This window comes from Lissotriton helveticus, chromosome 11 (genome assembly GCF_964261635.1).
Source record: "Lissotriton helveticus chromosome 11, aLisHel1.1, whole genome shotgun sequence".
Classification (NCBI taxonomy): Eukaryota; Metazoa; Chordata; class Amphibia; order Caudata; family Salamandridae; genus Lissotriton; species Lissotriton helveticus.
The window spans coordinates 884,532,683-884,556,745 of record NC_136072.1 but is presented as its reverse complement, the minus strand read 5'-3'; the positions used below and the strand labels follow the sequence as shown (position 1 = coordinate 884,556,745).

Sequence of the window (24,063 nt, the reverse complement as noted above, 5' to 3'; positions counted from 1 at the left end):
ATTCTGCCCTTAAACAATCAACTTCTATCAAGCTACTAGTTTATTTAAGTGTTGTATGGTTTGAAGACAGGTTTTCATCAGGATAAGGGAAGAGGATACATTCTTTAAACCACTAAATGGTAGGCAGAGGTATGTGTGTAGGTGTAGGAAAATTCACTTTATGTATGGTCACCCACAATATTTTGCTCCAAATGCTGATGGTTATGACTCTGATAGTGCACTGTAATCTGCTGCCCAGACCAAAGTGCCTGTGCTCTTTCCCAAAACTGATATGTTCGACTTCGTAATCCAAATTGGCAAAGACTTTACCTCCTTGTAACTCCCTAGTATATGCTGCCAGGGGTACCCAGGACATAGGTGGTAAACAGGGCCCCATGGCTGCAGCATGATGTTGTGCCACCCGAGTGACCCAAGTAAACTACTGACACAAGGCCTTTCATTGTAGACTGCAGGAGCAGTTCAAACTGCTCAAACACGGCTGCCCTCCCAATGTAGGGCACAGTCAGTACACTATCTTTAATATATGTCAGGCACTCCTAAGGAAGGCCTCCTCAACCCAGGAGGCAGTGTGCATTATATTAAAGGTGAGGACATATAAGTGCAAGCCTATATGTCCCTCTATTGGTGTTCCCTATTGGAAACAACTATGAATGTTAGTGGTCCATAGGATAATATTGGCTGCCCCCTGGACATTCTTGAGGTTGGCAGCTCCATTATAGTACTGCTGAAATATGTCACGTATGGTATCAAGCAACATAGCTTCTCACCCCTGATATGAATCTCATGCTCTGAGAGACGTGACATGCACACAGGTGGCTACCTTAGTTGTTACCCTGATTTTCTGTGCTCTGGCAGGCCAGCCCATGTTTACCATGCCTGCTGCCACCAAGGCAGGATTCTGCGACCTGCCAGGCAGTGTGATCACTCCCAGGAGTCAGGAAGAAATGCCTGGGCAGGAAGGAGGTCACACCTCCCCCTCCCAAGCAGGCTAGCGAAGTGGCAAATCAAGGTGGTGATCTTCAAAGTCTTCATCAGGGCTGACTCTCAGTGCAGGAAACAGCCCTCCTCCTGCCCAAGGCATATTTGCACCTGGACAGGTGGGAAATTACATAGTCAAGGAGGTGTATACCCCCAGAAGGCTAGCTACACCTCCATCATGAGCAACCTGGTCTGTACACTAAAATTAGATTTCTGCCATCTTTAGAAGTGGCAGAAAAGAGGGTTCTGGGCAGTAAAGGTGACCCACATCTCAGGAGCAGATTAGCTTCAGGGACTAACTGCGTATTGGATACTAGCTCCCACACTCCTCCCCCCATAAATCTAGGATTTAAGGTACCTCCCTAACAGCAGAACCCCAGATCTGATCAACTTGAATCAAGGAAGGACCCAGATGAGACCTGTGTTGCCGTCAACAGGATTAGCTTTCAGCACCAAAGCAAAAGAGGGATACTTGGTCCCTGTGGCAATAGACTTGGAACTGTGCGAACGAGCCTCATTCTTAGCTGAAACTCGGCACTCCCTGACAGAGGGACCTCTGTGGAATTCTGAATCACCCTCAGACTCCTGTGGAGTAATGGCACTAGTCCCCTGAAAGCTGCAGGTAAAACAACTCTCCGTATCTGAAAATTCTCTGCCTTTGGGCTCTCCATGAGAACATCCAAATGACTAGTGCATTCTACGAACTGTAGTCCTGCTTTCCACAATGTTACAAGCAGCTATCATGCTCCCCGGGATCAGCGTACATTGAAGTTACTTTTCACACCACTTACCTCTGCCAAGGTTTGCTGTTCACCAGTCCAGCAACTGACCTATTTATTGGACACTGCATTGAGTGAACTCCTTACGACCTGTGACCGAAGTCAGCAACCATTCTCCTGTGGCTCACGCTCAGCACCAAGGACAGCCAAAATACCTCTGTGCCCAGGCTCCACAAGCCAGGTACCGCATCACCTTTGCCCATAAAGGGTGCAATGCAACTTGATCTGCAAGTCACGATTGTCAATAGTAGTTTTTCTCAACCGCAATTTAAAATGTTCTTTGTATTATTTTGCATTGATTTTCTATTGTTCCTAAAATTTATAACTCCAGTTATATGTATGCTATTCCATTGGATTTGGTGTATAAATTAAGATAAAAATGCCTTCTAGTTTTATAAATTGATATTGTATTTCCATCGAGTAGTCTCAATTACTTATCATCCATGTTGATACCCTGAAATGCTTCACACACATTACTCTAGTACAGCCTGACTGTTCTGTGCCACTCTACCAGGACTGAGATAACGATGTATTAGTGTAAATACAAAGACCATCTTTGGGGGACTGTAATAGTTTTACATGGTGAGGACTAACCCCCACACCACATAATACTCCAGTTTCCTACAGTAGGCCTTTTTGCCGATAGATGAACAGGAAAGAGACCATCCACTGATGTAGATATCTTAAAGGCCTGGAAGATACTCTGCACTCCACTTGTATGCTTAAAAATGTTAAAAACATTATGAGTTAAGGTAAGTCCTGGCCAGAAAAAAATGTGCTGAAAATATTCCCTTTAGCAGAATCTCTAGCAGAATCATCATGCACTTTGTATGTAACAAACCCAGATTCTAAGAGTTCTCCTGCTCATCCCATGTGTATTACATTTTCTCTATAGCCCCATCAGTCCTATAATTTTCTTTCCCCCCCCCCACTTTTGAGGTTGTAACATTTAAGTGCTGTATTATATTAGTCACTTATTCGGGTATCTTTTGACATGTTCTTGACCACACTATGCTTAGAAATGTCTCTTCTTGGGCAAGTCCCTGTACTGTCTTGGGGTTGATTGCCTACCCCATTTCCTGTAAGTGCTTAATAAATCTTTTGTGTCTCCCTGGAACCTGCTCTTTAGTATCTACATTGATCATAATATAATGTATGTAATGTGCAATTCTGTTGCCTGGATTTGGGGGAAATGACAAGATCTCTCAAAATAAGCACATGCCACAAAGTTAGACTGTGCACACACCCCACAGGGTCTCTTATATAATTATACTGTACATTTCCTATTGGACTTGCTTCATCAATGGGAATTGAAAAGAAAACATTTGCCTAATCAATCGCAGTAAGTCATTTTCCTACATTCGTGCTCAAATCTACCACCACACTTATGAAGTCAGTCATGGTAGCTGCCGAAGGTCTCAAGCTGACTCTGATCCTGAGTCATTCTCCAAGACCCATATGATCTTCTCAGTTATTTTGTCTCTCTGGCATTCTGTATCATTTTCTAAATGCAGGAGATTGTACATGGTTGGGGTCCACTTTGCAAGTCTCACTATAATATACCGGGGATTATTTTTTTTGTAAGCTATAGAGTGCCTATCTCTGTTTCAGCTTAGCATTCACGTACCCACGTTCTATAGGAAACCTAAGTATAGACCCTCCTTCATTGGTATAACACACATTTAGCAATGCCCTTGATCCATAAAATACAATGAAAACAATAATATATGGCAGAATCAGGTCCCAGTTGTATTGACTCCTTTGTTAAGCAGCATAAAGCTCACCATTAAGATGACAACATTTTATCATTGAGATGGGACGATATCTGTCAAACAGGAGTGGATGCTTAGCTTGTTTAGGAATGCTTTTCTTGTGTAGGCACAATGGCATGGTAACATATAGGGGTCGATTCAGATTCGGGAAACCAATCCGTACGACGATCCGTATTTGTAGCCGTTCCCGTATGAATCGTACAAATCCATCCGAATGGCGTAGTACGATCCGTAGTTAAAAAATACGTCAGAATCATTGCGAACCGTACGAAAAACGAGATGTAATCCATACGACATAGAGCCGCAGAGTGAACCGTACTATTCGTAAACACGCCGTACGACCCGCCAAGTACGTTCTGGACCGGGGAATTAGTACGCAATTCGTACGGTAAACGTCACGTATGGTCAATTCGTACGGAGAGCAACACTATCACACACGCACCGTACCCCTAAAATCAAGGGGTGTATGCACGGGGTGTACGCACCGTACACCTACGACCTTGGGGGGTACAAACCATACCCCTAGGCACCGTACACCTACGATCATGGGGTGTACGCATGGGGACATACGCACCGTAACCCTGAATTCCAGGGGTGTACGCACTGTACCCCGATGCACCGGACCCCTGCAATCATGGGATGTGCGCACCATACCCGGGGGGGTCCGTTTCGTACGCATTTCGAGTAGTAATCTGCTTTTATGGATGTTTTAAGATCCCGTAGGAAAAGAGTCATACAGAGTGTTGTCGATACGAATCGTACTTGCTGGGTCGGAAAATGCTGCTTCGATCCGTACGGACATCGCCTACTGTGCGTTCCGAATGCAATCCGTATGGATTAGTGACTCGTACGGTCTTTGGTACGATTCATACGGAGAACTGCTTTGGGTACACATCGTACTACGTCGTACGTATGGGCACAGTTCTGCATACGGACTGTACAGGAAAACAGCTACGTACGGCTATTCGGACGGCATTTTACCGAATCGGAATCAACCCCATACTAAGCGGAAATCGCCTGACATTATACATTTCATGAAACTTATTTCGCATTGCAGATAAGTTGATCATTATATATTTTATACAATTCAAAAGACATACCCACGAGAAACTACCTTTACATAGAGGTCATCACCCCGCGATGCCATTACAACGCAGTCGTTACCACGACCGCGTTGGTACCATGCAAAGCCATTACTACGCAAGTCATTACATCGACTTGCAGTAGATGGTGCACGAACAATAGGAATAGTATAGTTTACTATTACAACACCTTCCCTAGTTTTACGTAGGCTGGAGTTGGAATAGTAAATTATAAATTTCTAATTTTGCGTGCCATCTACTTCAAGTCGAAGTAATGACTTGTGTAGTAAAGGCATAGAGTGGTAACAATGCAGTCGTAACAACCGCGTTGTAATGCCACGCGATGTAATGACTCACGTTTTAACGAGTCATATTCCATCCCCACCCTGAAGCTAGCCAGAATTTAATTGTACAGTTGTCCATCTTATTTTTCGTGTGGTTATTAGAATCTACTATTTATTCTTCTTGATTGTCTATCAACGTTGTGTTTGGCTCATCTAGCAAGGATCAAACATGTATTTCGTGAATGAACTTCAGTCCTCTGTAACATTCCTGGCTATATTTTGAAAACCTATCATCAATCAGCTCCTGATACATTGCCTCATAAGTCTCACCATGTTTGTCATTGTTCAGGGAGCACGCCAGTAGCTTCTCTGTTTTATTACCTTCTTCATTTTGCATCTGTGTATATATTTTGTAGACATGTTTTTGTAACTGTTCAATTGCTTCCATCAGATACACACTTTTGTTGTCTTTGCGACTGCTTTCTCTCAAAAGGGTATCCTGTTTACATATCTCATTTTCCAGTTTCTTAACTCTAGAGGTAAAACCATGCCTGACTCCACATGTGGAACGCATGTATTTTGGACTTTTTCAGGTCTCTCATCTCAGGCTCGTGGATCTAACTGAACCCTTATATAAATAGGGAATGAGGGGAATCCGCTCATAAAGTACCACCACTTGCCCTAAAAAATGCAGCATTTTTCCTTCTAACATTGTTTGACTAAATATAAATTAGACAACGTTGAGGTCAATTGAAATTATTTTCACACTGGCAAAAGGACATATTAATTTAGTGATGTTTAGTTGATATTACCTATACAAGAACCATCAATTTAAGAAGGATAAAACCGACAATACCACCATGTGGTTTGCTTTGCCAATTTATATAATGTACTCAGCCGCTTTTTCATTGCATGATTGCCTGAATATTGCATGATTTCTGTAAGCAATAATGTAAGCAATAATATGCCATTCTGCAAACACTTGTTTAACTCTTCTTGTTTACTTTTTGAGTTGTTAATATTACTCCAACTCTTTGTACTTGTGAAAACAGATTATATAATCCTTTGCTATATACTATTGATGGTGAGCAGTCTAAATATTGAGAATTTTTTTTTTGACCTACACTAATATCGATGTCAAAAAATATCGAAGGGAAAGAATATCGATGTTAGGAATATCGATTGACAGAATATCGACCCTAAGGTAAGTAATATCGATTTTTTTATATCGATGTAAGTAATATCGAAGTTAGTAATATCGATATCAAATATATCGATGTTACTAATATCAATGTTACTAATATCGATATTTATATTATGTCTTTTATTATGTATTTAATATGTATGTGTTATATGTGTTTTGTTACGTTTTCTACTTGTTTTAAGATATATGTACAGTTTGTATATGGTAATAATGTATTTGTAAGTTTTTTTTGTTGTTTAATACCGTAGCGGGTTGTGGGTTTATAGGGGGATAGGGTGAAAAGTAATTTAATTACACTAAATTAATTATTAATTTTTAGGAACTATAAATTAATTTTAATTCATTGATGCGTTTAAGTTCTGTAGCGGGTTGTGGGTTTATAGGGGAATAGGATGGGAAGTAATTTAATTGTAATTAAGTAATAATTTATTTAAAATAATTTGTATTGACAATTATATGATTGTTAATTAATTAATAATTGGTAATTATTTGTTATAAATTGGTAATTCATTTTTATTAATTGATTAATTGATAATTATGTTATTTTATTATTGGAGTGTGTTGTGTGTTTTTGAAGTAAATGAAATGTAATTAACTACTACATATTTTTGGGGTATTGATAATTAATTTATTGGCCATTAATTATTAATTGGTAATTATTATAATTTAGATTTTTTTGGTTATAAAAATTAATTCATTGTTGTTCCACCATTACTTGGTTATTAAATATGATTACATATTATGTATTAAAACATGTAATTAATATATTAATAATTAATTATTAATTGGTGGGTGATGTTTAATAATTATTATTGTGTGTTAATAAAAATATTTAATGTATCACTATTTATTATTTGGTAATTAATATGTGTTAATGATTATTTATTGGTATTTTTTATATTTTTTTGTTAATTAAATATTCATTGGTAATTATGTTTTTATTAATTATTTGTTGCTATTTGTAAATAGTTTAGTTTTTTAGGCGTCGATTCCGATCCGGTAAAATCACCGTCCGTACGATTCGTATCCGGAGCCGTTTCCGTACGACTCGTACACACACCGTACAACTCGGCGAGTATGATCCAGACCGGGTGACCAGGACGCGATTCGTATGGCCACGTCAGGTAAGGGCGAGTCGTACGGCAAAGCACACAAACACATACACACCGTACGGTCCGTACACCCCATGATCGCAGGGGTACGGTGCGTACCACTGTGATCATGGGGTGTACGAGCCGTACCCCCATTGTACGATCGGTGTACGAGCCGTACCCCCATTGTACGATCGGTGTACGAGCCGTGCCCCCATTGTATGATCGGTGTACGAGCCGTACTCCATGTACAATCGGTGTACGAGCCGTACCCCATGTACGATCGGTGTACGAGCCGTACCCATGTACGATTGGTGTACAAGCCGTACACCGATCGTACAATGGGGGTACGGCTCCTACACCGACCGTTATTGGGGTACGGCTCGTACACCCATCATACAATGGGGGTACGGCTCGTACACCGAGTGTACAATGGGGGTACGGCTCGTACACCGATCGTACAATGGGGGTACGGCTCGTACACCGATCGTACAATGGGGGTACGGCTCGTACACCCCATGATCGTAGGGGTACGGTGCGTACCCCTGCGATCATGGGGGGTACGCACCGCACCCGAGGGGGCCGTTCCGTACCTGTTTCGGCGCAAACTCTGCTTTTACGGCTGTTTTCAGCTCCCGTAGAAAAAGGGTCGTACGGTGCGTACCCGACACGTATCGTACCTGCTGGGTCGTAAAAACCAGCCGCGAACTGTACAGATGTCGCGTACAGCGGGTTCCGAGGGAGAATCGTACAGAGATTAGAGTCATACGGTGTCTTGTACGACTCGTACGGAGTACGGCTCCTGGTACGAATCGTACTTCGTCGTAAGTACGGGATGTTTAAAGGTACGATTCGTACGGGGAAAAAAAGCTCCGTGCGACGATTCGGAGCGCTTTTTACCGGATCGGAATCGACCCCTTAATGATTAATTCATTTATTAATTTAAAAAGTTATTTTATTTATAAGTATGTTATTTTTTACTTCTACGCTATCCAACACTTTCCCTACTGTTGCACTCTCTTGAGTGGGAATAGTAATGTATTCCCCTATGCTATCCAACACTTTCCCTACTGTTGCACTCTCTGGAGAGGGAATTGTAATTTTTACCCCTACGCTATCCAACAATTTCCCTACTATTGCTCTCTCTGGAGTGGGAATAGTAATTTTAACCCCTACGCTATCCAACATTTTCCCTACTGTTGCACTATCTGGAGTGGGAATAGTAATTTATACCCCTATGCTATCCAACGCTTTCCCTACTGTTGCACTCCCTGAAGTGGGAATAGTAATTTTTACCCTGCCACTATCCAACGCTTTCTCTTCTGTTGCATTCTCTAGAGTGGGAATAGTAATTTATACCCCTACGCTATCCAACACTTTCCCTACTGTTGCACTCTCTGGAGTGGAAATAGTAATGTATACCCCTACGCTATCCAACACTTTCCCTACTGTTGCACTCCCTGGAGTGTAAATAGTAATTTTCACCCTGCCACTATCCAACACTTTACCTACTGTTGTATTCTCTGGAGTGGGAATAGTAATTTATACCCCTACACTATCCAACACTTTCCCTACTGTTGCACTCTCTGGAGTGGAAAAAGTAATTCATACCCCTACGCTATCCAACACTTTCCCTACTGTTGCACTCCCTGGAGTGGGAATAGTAATTTTAAGCCCAACGCTATCCAACATTATCTTAAGTGTTTTTTTTTGGGACTTTGAATATTAGTTTTATTCCCTCTGCTATTTAATATTTTTTGTATTGTTTTAGTTAATGTAGTATATAATTAATTTTTGAAAAGTAAATTAATTTTATTACATTTGTTATACATAATTTTTAAATGTGTATTTGTTATGTTTTTATGTATGTTGATGTATTTGTAATTTATAATATTTTTTAATAATGTATAAGTTATTAAATTAATTATTAAAACGGATTATTAAGTGCATTTATATAATATGTATTATATGTATGTATTTAATTAATGTCTCATTAAATTTTATATATTACATATTAATTTGAAACATTATGAAATATTTTTAATTATGTTTATTTTATTTATAAGTATTATTTAGTTTATTTAGTATATTTTTTTACCTAAAAAGTAAACGATATATTTAAGAACGATATTTTTGACAGCAATATTTTTTCTCGATATTTTTGTACCATGTTGTAGATTTGATGTCGATATTCTTGATATCGATATTTTTGCTTCGATATTTAGGTAGGTCAATTTTTTGACCTTCGATATTTTGTCACTGATCCACTAGTATTCACCACCTTGATGCAGAGGGTATTTCTTCTCTGTTAAATACATTATTTATTACCATACATATAACCATAAACACAATGTTCTCATGAATTGTTGAATTCATTTTTGAAATACCTTAAAAAATAGTTTTTTATCTTTCCTAACATTGACCAAATGTTTTTCTTCAGTAAATTAGCCTACCAAAATTCCAAAGTCATTGAGTATAAAAAGAAAGGTCAACTTACTCAGATACCACATTGAAGCTTCACAATATCACCCAATTTAAATGTCTGCTCTGAACATTGGCCCTCACCTTTGTAGTTAGCCAGTATCTTTACCATCCTCATGGCCTTTAGCAGCTATTGTCACTGAGAGATTCTACTACTAGCCATATTAGTTTTGATTTAAGCTTCTGAAAATCATGTATTTCTGTTATTACTGATGAATTTAGCAACTATATTGTTGAGTTAACCATCCAATGCTTAGAAGATTATTACATGTGTAGCTTTCTTCAATATCTGTACTTAAAAATATTACATGGTCTTAGAATGTTCTCTGAATCTGACTTTTCAATATGTGATGAGAATGTTATAGATAAATAGATGAATCTAGATTCTAATGAAACACCTAACCAATTTTTTATTCTCTAACTGGCCTATTGGTCGTTTTCTTTTGATTGTTTAATGGTGTAATATATTCTGAGAATGTTCTTTGAACCCCCCCTTCCAATATTTGATAGCATTTTGATGAAAATGTGATGTTCTATTAAGGGGCCGATTCCGATGTCGGACGGACATGAGTTCGTCCGACATCGGTACGATGCAGTAACCCACCGACTGAGAGACAATGTGCCTTTGCCTACAAGATTCAAATACTTTTACATTAATGATTTCAGGTTTAGAAACCTTTCCCTATTTTTGTAAAGGAGGGAAATGATGTAGCATGGCATTTACTAGACCTTTCTCTCTTAATATTCTGGGCTCACTCTAGGGGCTTGTGCCTGCCTGTTTATTACACATAACAACATGTTTGTATTTGCCCTGTGTCCATGCTTCTAAGGGGCATATTATCAAGAACGGCGTTAAAAATTATCGGCGGTTTAGCGGCAGCAGCGATAATGGGCTTGATTACATGCCCTTGAGAATTCCAATAGAAGTTCATGTTCTGGTGTGAACATGGGCTTCTATTGGAATTCTCCAAGGCATATTATCAAGTCCATTACCGCCGCTTTAGCGGCAGTTTCTGCCCCTAAACCGGCGATAATTTTAACGCCGTTCTTGATAATATGCCCCTAAGTTCTTTCTCCATGGCTGCCAACTACAATTTCACCAGTTTGAGTTGAGAAACACTAGAGGAAGGACTAGCAGTACATGGTCTCCTTTTCTGGAATAAAGCTACTTACTTCACCGCATCAGCTGCTCCTGACTTTTCTCTTAATAATCTTTATTTGGATATAAATTAACATCCTTAATAGGAGCACCAACAGCAATACATGTTGTAAAGGCTAAAAACAAACATCAAATAAACAACAGTGGATAGATACAGGTTTTCCACATTGCGTTATGCAACATCCTATTGTGAACAATCCACATAACATTAAACAGAACTTTAAAAGGTAAGGAGGTTGTGGTACAGTTGATTAGCAATGTTGGGCTTGTAGAACAATCTAATGTTCGACAAATAATTACGGGTTTTAAAAAGTGAGATCAGATAAAAATAGCAGCAACAGTTCAATAGCAGCAAATTATGAGAAAATACAGAGAAGTAAAAAGGAAACTATTTTAGCAGCTTAAAAGTGATGCAATTTGATTTAGGCTGTTGCCGACAAGAGGGTTACATGACTTTTCTCTTGTACAACCACCTGTCTCACAGAGAGCGAGAGAAGGCCATGTTAGAATGGTCAAATCAGAGTTTACCAGTTGAGAACAGAGAATATACAATTCTGTTTCTAAGATCAATATAAGCAATCGTAAGAATCAGTTTCAAAACACAGACCAAAGACATGGATTCCAAAACATAAAGCAATGCTGTTCATTATAAAAAAGTACATAGTGCTTTGAGAGGAGTAAATCAATTCTCATAGTGTCCACACTGTTATAGAAAAAACTGAGAAAAAAGCGAGAAAGGGATATGGAAATAGAAAGAAGACTGGTAGAGTAGCTAGTGCATAGAAAGGGAGACAACCATGTTAATGTGGTCAAATGATCAATATAAATAAGGATAAGAAACTTTAACCAAAACATAGACAACAGACTTTAATATCAATACATAAAGCAATACTGTTTCGTATGAAAAAATCATAGTCCTGAGAAAGACGCAGATCAGTTCTCATATAATCCAAAGTATACTAGCCCAAACACTCAAATCTGAGTGAGCAAAATTGTCCTTAGAAAAGAAGGTTGTATCAAATTGGCACTTCCCTCATGTCCGTTGAAGCGATCCTCATGATGTCCATTCTTGTCAAATTTGTCAAATTTGCTAATTCCCAGTGAATGCTATATGTGTGCTGTCATCAGTGTGAATGCTACTGTGGAATTACGTGGGGTATAGCAACAGCAATACTGCTGATGGTAATTCCACCAATATACATTTTGCCAAATATAGCTGAGGCACATCTACTGGAACTGGCATATTTTTCTTTAACACCCACTTTCATATTTACTTGTTTTCACATTTTCTAAGACATCATTTTTGACAGATTCTTTATGTATGCATGTACTGTAGTACTGAGTGAGTGAGTGAGGGAGTTAATGAATGATAACATTTTTAGAGTACTAAACCAAATGTCCAACTTTTAGTTTTGTGTTCAGATTTTACAGGCTGTTTTGGAACTTTTCCCCATGTCTCTCGAGTTGATTTGTTGAGTTTACAAACACTTATACCGTGATAGGAGTTGAAATCCTGTTGATATTATCCCTTTATTTCCTGTTTAGGATTCATGGATCCAAAGGATGGAGTGACAGCTCGGGAGTGCATGCATAACCTGGTGCATGACTACATGATGGGAACAATGGGACAAGTCCCCATATCTGCCAATGATCCAATATTTTACCTGCACCATGCATATATAGACATGTAAGTCTGCACAATCCTACAGAGCTTTAATAGAAGCATTGCAAGTTTATGATGTTTGTTTGCACCTAGTCGCCATTTCTAAATGTATCAAATCCATTCAGGAATGAAGGACGCAAATTAGCAAATTACTAACGAAATCTCAATAAACAGTATAATTATAATAATGTTATTAAACACATTCATAAACAGTTCTTAAACTAAAATTGAAAGACTATTAGCAAAACAGGTGTATGGCAACAGCGTTGATTAGTAGATTATCGAGGCTATGCAAGATTATCTCTTCTGATCCACTAGGACCTTGAGCCTAAGTACTAACAAGCATTGGCATTTGGCACCCACCAAGTATCTAGCCATGCTGAACATTATCCTGGGTGCTACAACCTATACTTTTATTTCACATGCCCACAGTGAATAGTCAAAAACAGCCAAGGATAGTTTTTGTGCTATCTAATGAAAATATGATCACGTCTTTAAAAATTCAAAAAAGTGTATTTCTTTAACAAAGTATCTTTGACACTATTAGGCACATATTATCCCTGTACTGAGAAGTACTTATTAAAGTGTTCTTTTTTTTACAACTGGTAGTCTGAACTGAATATGTGATGATGAATAAAACAAGAGCTCTAGGAGAATACAATATGGCAGAGGCACCTTAAACCATGACATATTAAATACCCAAAACACTAAAGCATCACAAACTAAACAATTTAATTGATTAAGCAAATAAAATGCCTCAAAAACTTTTTTTAAATTTATAAAATGGATAGTCCGCTATAGAAGTGGTTTGCAAATCAGAGTAGTGGTGGCTTCAAACAACGAAATAGGCCTGTAATCATAGCTTTCAAGTACTATTGTGTACTGGATCCTGAAACACCCCAATTATTATTATTGTTATTATTATTCAGCAAATAGCAGAAAAAGTCACTATTTACCCGGCAGCTGGCTAAATAGTAGGGATTCTGCACTGTTTGGCCAGAGGCCAGGCAGATAGAAGAAAAACGCATTTATCCGGCCCCTGGCTAAACAAGAAAGATTCTGCACTGCTCAGCTGGTGGCTTCGCAAATGAACAATCCATTCATCATTTACCCTGTACTGGTTAATTAGTAGAGATTTGGCACTGTACATCCGGCGGCCATGCGATCAGCAGGAAAAACTAAATATTACCCAGCTGCTGGTTAAATAGTAGAGATCCTGCACTGTTCGGCTGACAGCCATGCAAATAGCAGAAAACCTTCACTATTCACCTGACCGCTGGTTAAATGAAATAGTTTTGCACTGTTTGACCGCCAAACATTATATTTACCTGCTGAGGTAAGTAATGCCCAAGATGATTAAAATCTTTGCAAGACTAGTTAAAGCTGTTTAGTCTTCTAAAGCTATATACCTACTCACAAAGCCATGGGAATGCACAAGGGCCAGATATAGGATTACCAAAAGGCCTCATTTATGAGAACATCTCTTTCTCTGGCATATACCAGTGAATTTTGGAATTATTAATTCTGGTTCAGTTCAATTTAACAAATCAGATTAAAATGCTCAAAAACAATGATTTGTAAAAGCAAAAGTCGGAACTGAAATTTTTGTATCCCAGTGAAATAGAGGCATCTAATATTTAGGGTGATTTTATCAAAATAGAAACAAATACTTAGGTCCCCTTGTGAAGTGACTAATACAGTACATTTGAGAGTCTTTATTCCAAAATCTAGGGGCCTAGTTTAGAGTTTTGAGGACGGTGCTAATTCCATTAACATGGTGGAGCACCACACCTCTGACATCCTAAAGGACATCTGCAAGCCAAATTAGGAGTTGTACACTGGCCCTATGGACAACTCTCTATATTGAAAAGAACTGCTATAAAGCGGGATTCCTGCATATGCATGAAACATTTGAAGGACAGTACAGTCAGACATAATGGCTGGACAGCAAACTTCAAAGAATTTATTTTTGAAACTCCAATAAACTAATGGTACTATGTTCTAGGAGTTTTCTCACAGTGTGATGGGCTTATTATTTCATCCTGTCACTTACAGCCAGGTTGTACTCTAAATAGGGTAGATGGAATAAAGCCCTTCCTTCTATGGCTCTTGCTGGGCCAACCATGAAATATTCTGTTGAGGAACCACAAGCAAAAGCATTTGATTATAATGAATTGAACTGAATGCCAAAGTACTTTTAGGCATCAAAGAATCAAAAAAAGCTCTTAATGATTCTCATTCTTTGTTAGAAACAAGATACTGAATAAACAGATACATTTTGTTGCCTAAATGCTTGTGACCTACCAATCGATCATCTCATAGTTCCACCTTAAAACTCGTTTTCCAGATCGGGGAATTGGACTCACTATTGAAGCTTGAGAACGGATTTGGTTTGTTTTTCTTTCAAATAACATTTTCTGGCTGCAGCTTTGACACAGAATTAGTCTTTGAGGATGGCTCTCCAAGCAGTAGCAATAGTGCTGACTTAAAGCAGAAGAATCCAAAACAAGGACGCAATGAAGCATGAGGTTTTAGAACCTGCCTATCATCAGCCTTTTTGAGTACTCATCAGACACAGACAAAAGGGCAGCCCTGCTTAGAAACATTGACACCTTTAACAAGAAAAACCCATGACCCAGCCATTACTCCTACCATCTATCCTATGTATCATAAGAACTAACCAGCAGCCTTTTGCTAAAAGGACCTTACAGATTTTTTTTGGTAACCTTTTATCTATTCTCCCTCACTTTAGTTCTGGGTCTTCATCTTCTATCTACAGGGATACCGACCAAACATGGCCACTGTATAGGGAAGCTGTTTCTACCCTCCATCACATCATGCAAAATGCATCCTACTGGTCCGTGAATTTAGACTCATCACACAAGGAGTCTTACTACTACACACTTGCTAAAACAAAAAAACCACACGTGGAATGTGTGCGCTCTGGAGGTCACACAGAATCCACTGAATGCCATCTTAGCCGATCTATCTGGAGTCTCCATCACCTCCTCTTCTGCTTATTAGAGCCTTCTTAGGATTCCGAAATTCCCTTTACTGTTTGCCATATACGTTTGACACATTTGTTATCCATTAACCATTGTTCCTGATTGCAGCCATCTGAGTAGCTCAAACTCTTTCTGCCATCTTTCACAGACCACACTCCTTCACCCATCCATCTTTAAACTCCTCATCAAAACTTCAGTCCTATGTCCTCAGAACCACCCTGAGACTAGTGTGCCAGCATCATACTGTGTATTCTACACTCAAAGGTCTGAGTGTAACAGTTCTGGCTTTTTATTCACTTTGCATGCTCTGATTTTTCAGCAAACACTTACTTGTTTTAAATGTGGGCTTAAGTGGGTGTTTGAGGGGTTGAATAAGAACCATTCCCAAAATGGATAGCCTAATACATGTGGCCTAGATTCACATAGTTGTCCTCTTGCCCCGGTCTTCTTCCTTCACTTCTTGGGTATTCTGTGCATTTAGGCTTTGATCCTTCTCCAAGTCATTTTCCAAGTTCTCCTTTTCTGGGCTGTTTTGGTTCTCCTAATGCTGTTCCTGGCCACAGTCTAACTAGTTCTGGTCACTCTGGTTTCCTGAATCTTGGGGTTTTGGTTATACTTTTGCCTGACCCTGGTCTTCCTAGTCGCGCTCCTAGTCTCTGCTTATTTAGCCCTTCCAGTGCCTCTTGATCCTACTGATACTGCTGTCTGCTGGGTACATGTTTAACTATCCCTGTAATCCTGGTTCTCCTAGGGCTGATATTCCTAGTAGTCCTGGTTTGGGCCATCCTGATTCTTCTTGCCCTAGTCCTTGTCCTTGTGGTCCACCTGGTACTTCCTGAACCAAACCTGGTCCTCTTGGACTGGGCCTAGTCATTTTGGTTCTGGCCTGGCCCCTTTGTTTCATGATTTTTCTGGTTGTCCTGGTCCCCCTGTTCCCCACCAACCAGTTCTTAGTCTTCCTGCTCCACTTGGAATGTCAGTTCCAGATCCCTTGGTTCTGACCTCTCTGGTTCTCCTAGCCCAGTTCCTGGTCTTGTTTATTGTGATCCTTCTGGTTCACTGAATCCTTCCATCTGGTCCCTTGTCTTAATGCCCCTTGTCCATCTACTCCTGACCAGACTAGTACTCTGGCTCCAACATTTCTTGATACTCTTTGCCCTAGTCCTCCTGCTCATTGTCATCATGAACTAACTAGTCCCCTTAGCCCTGATCTTCTTTGTTCAGGACACCCAGTTCTTAGCCACCCAGATTGCTCATCTTGGCTCCTGTCATCCTGGACTTCCTTGGCCTTGTGCTCCTTTTTATCATCATCATGGTCCTGCTTGTGCTTGTATGCCAGGTCCTGATATGCCTGGGCCTCTGTAACTTAAGCTTTATTTTCCCCTTGGATGTAGTCACACTGGTTCTCATTTTCCTGTTCATCTTAGCTCTTGTCCTGTGGGCTCTGGTTGCCTGGCCATTTCCATATGCTCTTTGTGTAAATTGTTATTATGGATTGGTGTTTCTGTGTTTGACTTATTTGATTAACTACTAAGTCCCTAGTACTGTGCACTGTATGTGCAGAGGGCCTGTAAGTCAAATGCTGCTGGTGGGCCTGCAGCACTGAGTGTTCCGCCCACACAAGCAGCCTTGCAAAAGATTCTCAGACCTGCCACTGCAGTGTCTGTGCACAGACTGGTACTGCCATGTCGACCTGGCAAGTGCATCCACTTGCCAGGCCCTAACATTGCCTTTTCTTACACGTGAGTCACCCCTAAGGTAGGCCCAAGGTAACCCTTTGGGCAGGGTGCAGTACATGAGAAAGGTAGGACATACCCTGATATGTCCTACCTATCAGGGTATGTCCCTGAAGTGTGGCTCAGGGGTTAGAGGCAGCAGACCCGGAAGCTGAGATCGGTCCTGGACCAGGGTTCAATTCCCCGCCTCGGCGGGTCTTGGGCTAAAAATTCCACGGACTCGATAATTCTCGCCCCGGTGCCTCCTCGACTCACGGGTTCACACTCTGCGACTCTGGGCAATAGCTTGCTTAATCTCCACAACGGCCCCTCGTGGCGGGATGCCTGGCTTTCACCCTGTGGACACCCTGCCGGGGTTTCTCACAGGGGAATACCAGGACGGGTTCCCTAAGCAAGCGCCAGGATGCCCTTTGGGTGACAGGTCTGCGCTATATAAGTACACCTACATTTACATTTACATTTACATATGTGTAACATGTTATGATAGTGAACTACAGTGACATTTGTTATTCGCTATTGAAAGGCGATCTGTCCCTTAGGATAGAATGGGAGTTTATTTTATAACATCTTATAAATATAACTTCCCATTGGGACAAGATGGGAAGGTAAAGTTTAGAATGCCTGAACTCAGAATGTAAAGATGCATCTTTTAGTAGGGATGCTTTTTAGGTCTCGCCTATGCAGTCCGCATGCGCTGCATAGGAGGACCTTTAGCCGTCGTTCTGCTCTTTTTCCAAGCACATACTGGTGCTTGTGGCGGCATCCACCTTGTGGGAGCACACAGGGGCACGCCAAGCACAAGTGTGTGCTTAAAAAAAAGCAGACTGTGCGTGCACGCACACACGCATGCACCACTCCCGGGCCAGCAAACACATGATTGCAGCATGCCACTGTGCCAGCGGGGCGCTTCCAAGCCATATGTTTATTTTACTTGTTTCTGTTTGCAGCCCCTCTCACCTTCTACATATCAGGTCTCTATGTCCTTTCAAACAACCCCCATTATCTCTCGGTCCCTCACTACCACCGATCCCATCCAAATTGTCGTCTTCTGTTACTAAATGCAACGCTATCCCCTCCCCTGATTGCAGGCAAAAACACTTAAAGGGGCAGGCTGACTCCAGACCTGGTATCAGAATGCTCTTTACTCCTCCTTTCCCATATTCACACACCCATTCCTAGGAACATCTCAGCGGTAGCCAGTTTTAAAAAAAGTGTTGTCCTCTCTCTCTCCCAAAAACAAATGCAAGAGTACCTTCAGGAAACAATGGATAGATATTTTAACTATGCAGCCAAAATAAAATTAACCTTAGTTTGCCCCCTCACAGCCTATGTGCTTTTGAACTGATTTTTCTGTGTAACATAGTATCATGCATAGCGTAACAACCTGTCTTTTTCTTTGCTATGTAAACAGCGGTTGAAGTGTATAAAAAAGTGCGGGGACTGCTTTTAGGGAACTTCTAAGCTTTCTCCTTCTCTCCCCATGTGCTCCCCCAACCCCTGTGATCTGTTTCTCATGTACTTTTCCCCTGTTCCTTCGCTGTCTGTTGCTGTCAGTCTTGTGTGCTTTTTCTCCCGTTCCTTATGTCACTGTGCTGTTTCTCTCACTCATGTGCTCTTACCCACCATCTACACCTTTGTAAAACCCCTGAAACAGGCATGAGGAAGCAAAATGAAGTGTTCAATATCGCACACTGCATCAAATCACAAATCTAGGTTGCAATTTCGAAATTAAAATGTGAGAACAATGAATTGAAACAATATTAAAAATTTGGGTTTTGTTACTTTTTTTTCTAAATTAAGATCTACAGCCCAAATGAACAAGCATTTGCAATGCAATACGTCTCTCATTTAGGAGAGTTTGAGCTATTAACATTGCAAATAACAATGCCTTTTATTTATTTTTTTGTTTTTAGAACATAAATAAAAGGCATTGTCATTTACAATGTCAATAGCTTAAACTCGCATAAATGGGAGACCTATTGCATTGCAAATGCCTTTTACCTTTTGTGTTCGTAAATACCCCTTTTAGAAAGTGACTATTTTCTTGTTTAGCCAACCAGTGTGCCTCGGCTGGTTTGTGGATTGACTGTCTGGCATTGGAGTGACAGGGGCTGGGGATGGGCATTCACTGTAGACAGCCACTGGGGGGGAGGGGGGGAGGTGTGTCCTGCCTTTCCTGGAAGAGCCAGTGCTGGGCAGAATAGACCTGGGCTACATTTAGAGTAGGGGGAGGAGATTTCCTTGCACCTGAATGGGTCTAGTCTGTCTTATACAATACCGTCTCCACCTCCTGCTGGGAAGCTGGACCTGAGAGGACAGCATTGGCTATGACTGAACACAGAGCCTCCCTGCCACAAGAGAACAAAGGAAAATGCTGTATAAATATTGGGGCCCAGACCGTCGAACTTTAGATTACTTCTTGACTCAAGAGGAAACTCTGCCAAGGAGAAGAGCTGGGAAAGAAGATGGAGAAGTACGGACCTTTTGCTGTGTGATGTCGGGGTTTGGCCTGCAATGGCTGTTTCTGCCAAGGAGAGGATAAAGACTTCGCTGTGTGCTGTTTATCCTGCTTGAAGAAGATCTCCAAGGGCTTGACGTAGAGCTTGCCACATGTTCGGAAGTCTCAGGACAAAAAGACTACATTACCAGCTCCCCTGAAATTCCTTGCTGGGAGTTCTGACCTACTGATCGGGCCTCTGGAGGTTGCTGTATCGGGCCTCTGGAGGTTGTTTCAGTTGTTGGGAGCTGGAAAAGAGACGTAACTAAGAGAAGCGTGACGCGTCTGCACCCATTTCTGATGCATCGCTGCTGTGATGCTGAAGAAACCAATGCAGGCTCTGTCAGCGGCTGGAGAAAACGATGCACATCGAGATCACCACACCGATTCCCACACTTGCCATGCTGTGCGGCTGAAAGCACCAGCACATCATGGGACCACGGCTGGAGAGACCAACGCAGCGCCGTTGCCGCCACCTCAGCATCAAGAACCTACGCATCACCGATCCCCACGCATAGCACCGGGGTGCCAAGTCTACAAAAACGCCAGGGCCGCAGTAAGAAACCGATGCATCACCTCCCCTTAAGTAAAGAACCGGCTCTTCACCTTCCCTGGGCATAAGGACCCAATGCATCACCTTTCCTGAAGCTGTTTTTGTTTATGATTGTGACGCATCCAAGTTACTTTGTGTTGAATGTGTTGCATCTATAGTTTGGACAGAACTGTTTTTGCCTTCCAATGATTACATTTTACTTACTCTATTGTGGATGTTTGTCATTTTAGTCTTGTTTGGTTTAAATAAATATTACATATTTTTCTAAACTGGTGTGGTGTCCATTTGTAGTGTTCGCACTGTATTACTGTATGTGTGCACAAATGCTTTATACACTGCCTCTGAGATAAGCCTCTCTGCTCGTTCCACGCCACCAAGGAAATGAGCAGGGGTAATTTTAGAAGTGTATCCTCCTTACCCTTACTAGGAAGAAGGGTCCCTATTTGGACAAAGGTGCAAACCATTGCCAACTAGAGACCCCCATCTCTAAAACCATTAAACAGAACCCTAAATCTAGCACAAGGCATTCCATAAGAATACCAAAAAGAGCACAGTCCTAAAAAAAACAGCAAAAGGAGCAGCCTGTATATTAAAAAATATATATATTAATCTGATTGAATAAAATATTGATGTAGATTGATTTAAAACCATGCTCAGTATTCTGTACAGACAGACAAATACTCCTAGAATGCAGTGCCCCATGTCCTAAAGCTTCTGTTTGATTTCTACTTCTTGTCAGAATATTAAAATAGCATGAACATTTGTATTTAAAATTGATTTTACTGTTTTTCTATGTAAAGAGCTTAGCTTAATTCCTTCACTTACCTTTTTTAAAAAATATTATACATACATGCACTTACTTTGAAATGCTTCATACATGTTGCATCCCCATCACAAGATGATTCCCCCACTGCCATTGTCTGGAATACATTTTTACTCTATGGACGGCTAATTAAAGACCTACTTCACACTATCTATCGGCCACTGTGCAAATTGTATATCATCTCTACAGTTTAGTCTATGGCCTGCTAAACAGCAGATATAATGCACTATTTTGCCTTCCACTGGGTAAACAGTAGATATTTTGTACTATCTGGTTGGCAGGTGGGTAAACAGCCACTTCCCAAACAGAAATATAGTTGTACAGTTAAAATGATCACTTGTAAGACACTCAGAAAAAACAAAGACAAAACCAATAAGTCTCCATTTAAAGTGAAGCCAGAACTGTTGACTGCGGTACATGCTTTTTGGTCAATGCTTGGTAGTGGTGGTATTTGTGGTATTAGTGTTGGTATTGATATTGGTATTGGTATTGTGGCAGCATTGTCTGTCGTTCACTTGGCTTTTTCAATTTGTTTTAAAGTTACTGTAAAATTTGTCACAAAAACATTAATGAAAGAAAGAGTAGCCTGTGCATCCACAAAGTTGTTTGAATGTCTTGTTAGAAATATTTCTATAAACAATCAAAAATCCCAGTATACTTTATGGCAATATGTGGGGACTTGCAACCTTGCTGTGTGGCAGTTCCATGTTCCCTAGTAGAATGTTGAGTGTGATGGTTTTATTTAGTTGGAGACTGGTGTGTGTCCTTGGTTGCTCGCTGAACTATACAGCTAAGAATAAAGCAGTGGTGTAGCTGGTGGGGGCGTCACTTTTTGGGGGCAGCGGTGGCGAGCCACGAGCGCAAGGTAAATGTTGTTTTTTCTTTATTCTCCCTCTTGGTGTCGCTAAACTCCCACACTCATTATCATCCCTAGTAGAATGTTGAATGTGATGATTTTATTTAGTTGGAGACTGGTGTGTATCCTTGGTTGCTCGCTGAACTATACAGCTAAGAATAAAGCAGTGGTGTAGCTGGTGGGGGCGTCACTTTTTGGGGGCAGCGGTGGCGTGCCACGAGCGCAAGGTAAATGTTATTTTTTCTTTATTCTCCCTCTCGGTGTCGCTAAACTCCCCCACTCATTATCGTCTGTTGCACGCAAACCCCCCGGTCATCGCAGTCTTTCTCAACAGCCCCCTCCGCTCTTACTGGCAATGGGCGGTCAATCAATCAATGAATCAGGCATTTGTTAAGTGTGACTACTCATCTGTAAGGGTCTCAAGGCACTAGGGGTGGTGTGCAGGTTCCAGTCCATCAAGGAGGGGGTTTGTCGAAGAGCCAGGTTTTGAGGTTTCTTGCGAAGATGGGAAGCGATGTTGTCTGCCTGAGGTGGAGCGGAAGGGCGTTAGGAAGGAGAAGGAGCGGCCTCCCGCTCTGGTCTTTCTGATGTGGGGACCGCGGCGTAGGAGAGCTGGGCGATCGTGGGGTGCGTGGAATTTGAGTCGGCTATTCAGGTATGCTGGTCCGGTGTCATGGAGGGCCTTGTGTGCGTGGGTGAGTATCTTGAAGGTGATTCTAGCCTCGACAGGGAGCCAGTGGAGTGTGCGCAGGTGCTGGGCGATGATGCAGTGTTTTGGCAGGTTGACGACCAGTCTTGCGGCGGTGTTTTGGATGTTCTGTAGCATGCGGGTGAGGTTTTTTTATTCCGGTATAGAGGGCGGTAAACTAAGGGATCGCCCCGGGAGTCAAAACCTCTAGCTACGCCACTGGAATAAATCTTGGCGGTTAGCGTCCTAGATTTCAGCAGCTTGCTAGCATACATTTTGCTGTTGTGACCGCACAGAGGACGCGCCGCCGGCAAGCCCATCTGCACCTGTCCACGCTCAGTCCGGACTCAGGGCCTGTCCCCGAGGCCCTTTTACATCAGTTACTAGGTTTTATTCTAGGGAGCAGCTTTGGACTGGGATCCTGAGGGGGCAAGGCCTGTTGTCCAAGGGTTATTCGTTAACTGATCAGGGAAGCACAGGTTGAGCGTTGTCCCAAGCGCCATTGTGTTCTGCCTCGCATTGCGGAGAACTCTATTAATATGGGGTGTAATACATCCGGGGGTAGGCCCAGTCAAACAGCTCAGGCGCCTTTCAAATATCTCCTTCTTAATGCCAGGTCCTTAATCAAGCACAGAGTAGAATGTGCCTTGTTTTTTTTTCGAAGGTCACAACATTAAATTAGCCCTTATAACTGAATCTTGGTCTGACGAAGCCTCAGGACCTGACCTGGTTAAAGCCACTCCCTCTGGCTTTGTATGCTTTACGCTTGATAGACCCATCAAGAGAGGCGGTGGGCTGGCAGTTATTTATCATGAATCCTTGAAGCCCTCTTTTGTCAAGGCCTCTAATCAGGCATGTGAGGCATTGTCTATTAATATTCAAACATCCGACCATGACACATTTAATACTATCCTCCTCTATCGACCCCCAGGTCCTAGAGGTCCGTTTTTAGACTCCTTCCGAACACTTTTAGAGGAAGGGCTGTGCACCAAGTTTTTTACGGTGACAGGAGATTTTAATTTTCATCTTGAAGATTTTACTGATACTGATAATATCAAACTGCAGCAAATTTTTAGTGGAGGCGACCTTAAGCAACTAGTGGTAGATCCCACTCATTCTGCAGGACACATATTAGACAATATTTTCTCAAATAATCCTGATCTTGTTTACACAGAAAGAGTACCACTTACCTGAACTGACCATGCGGCGATCCTATTTGAATTCAAACAAGCCAAGCGTCGTCAACATAAACCTCTCACTAAGGCTGCTACAATTACAAGGGCCTGGAAAAACATTGACAGTCTAGCATTATGAAACCTTTTGAAAGCCTCACTACCTGTACCATCCTCTAATGTTGAGAAAGCTACAACTTCCTACATGAAATGGGTAGACTCTCTTGTTGGAAATTAGTG

At 41.2% G+C, this 24,063-nt stretch overlaps 1 protein-coding gene across 1 annotated transcript in view; it reads left to right on the top strand.

The window, feature by feature from the left end:
• LOC144792206 (tyrosinase-like) overlaps positions 1-24,063 on the top strand; it is a 190,814-nt gene that overhangs the window by 120,422 nt on the left and 46,329 nt on the right. Inside the window, exon 4 of the mRNA XM_078667107.1 lies at positions 12,376-12,517. Within this exon, the coding sequence (XP_078523233.1) occupies positions 12,376-12,517 (142 nt within the window). The remainder of the gene's footprint in view (positions 1-12,375; positions 12,518-24,063) is intronic.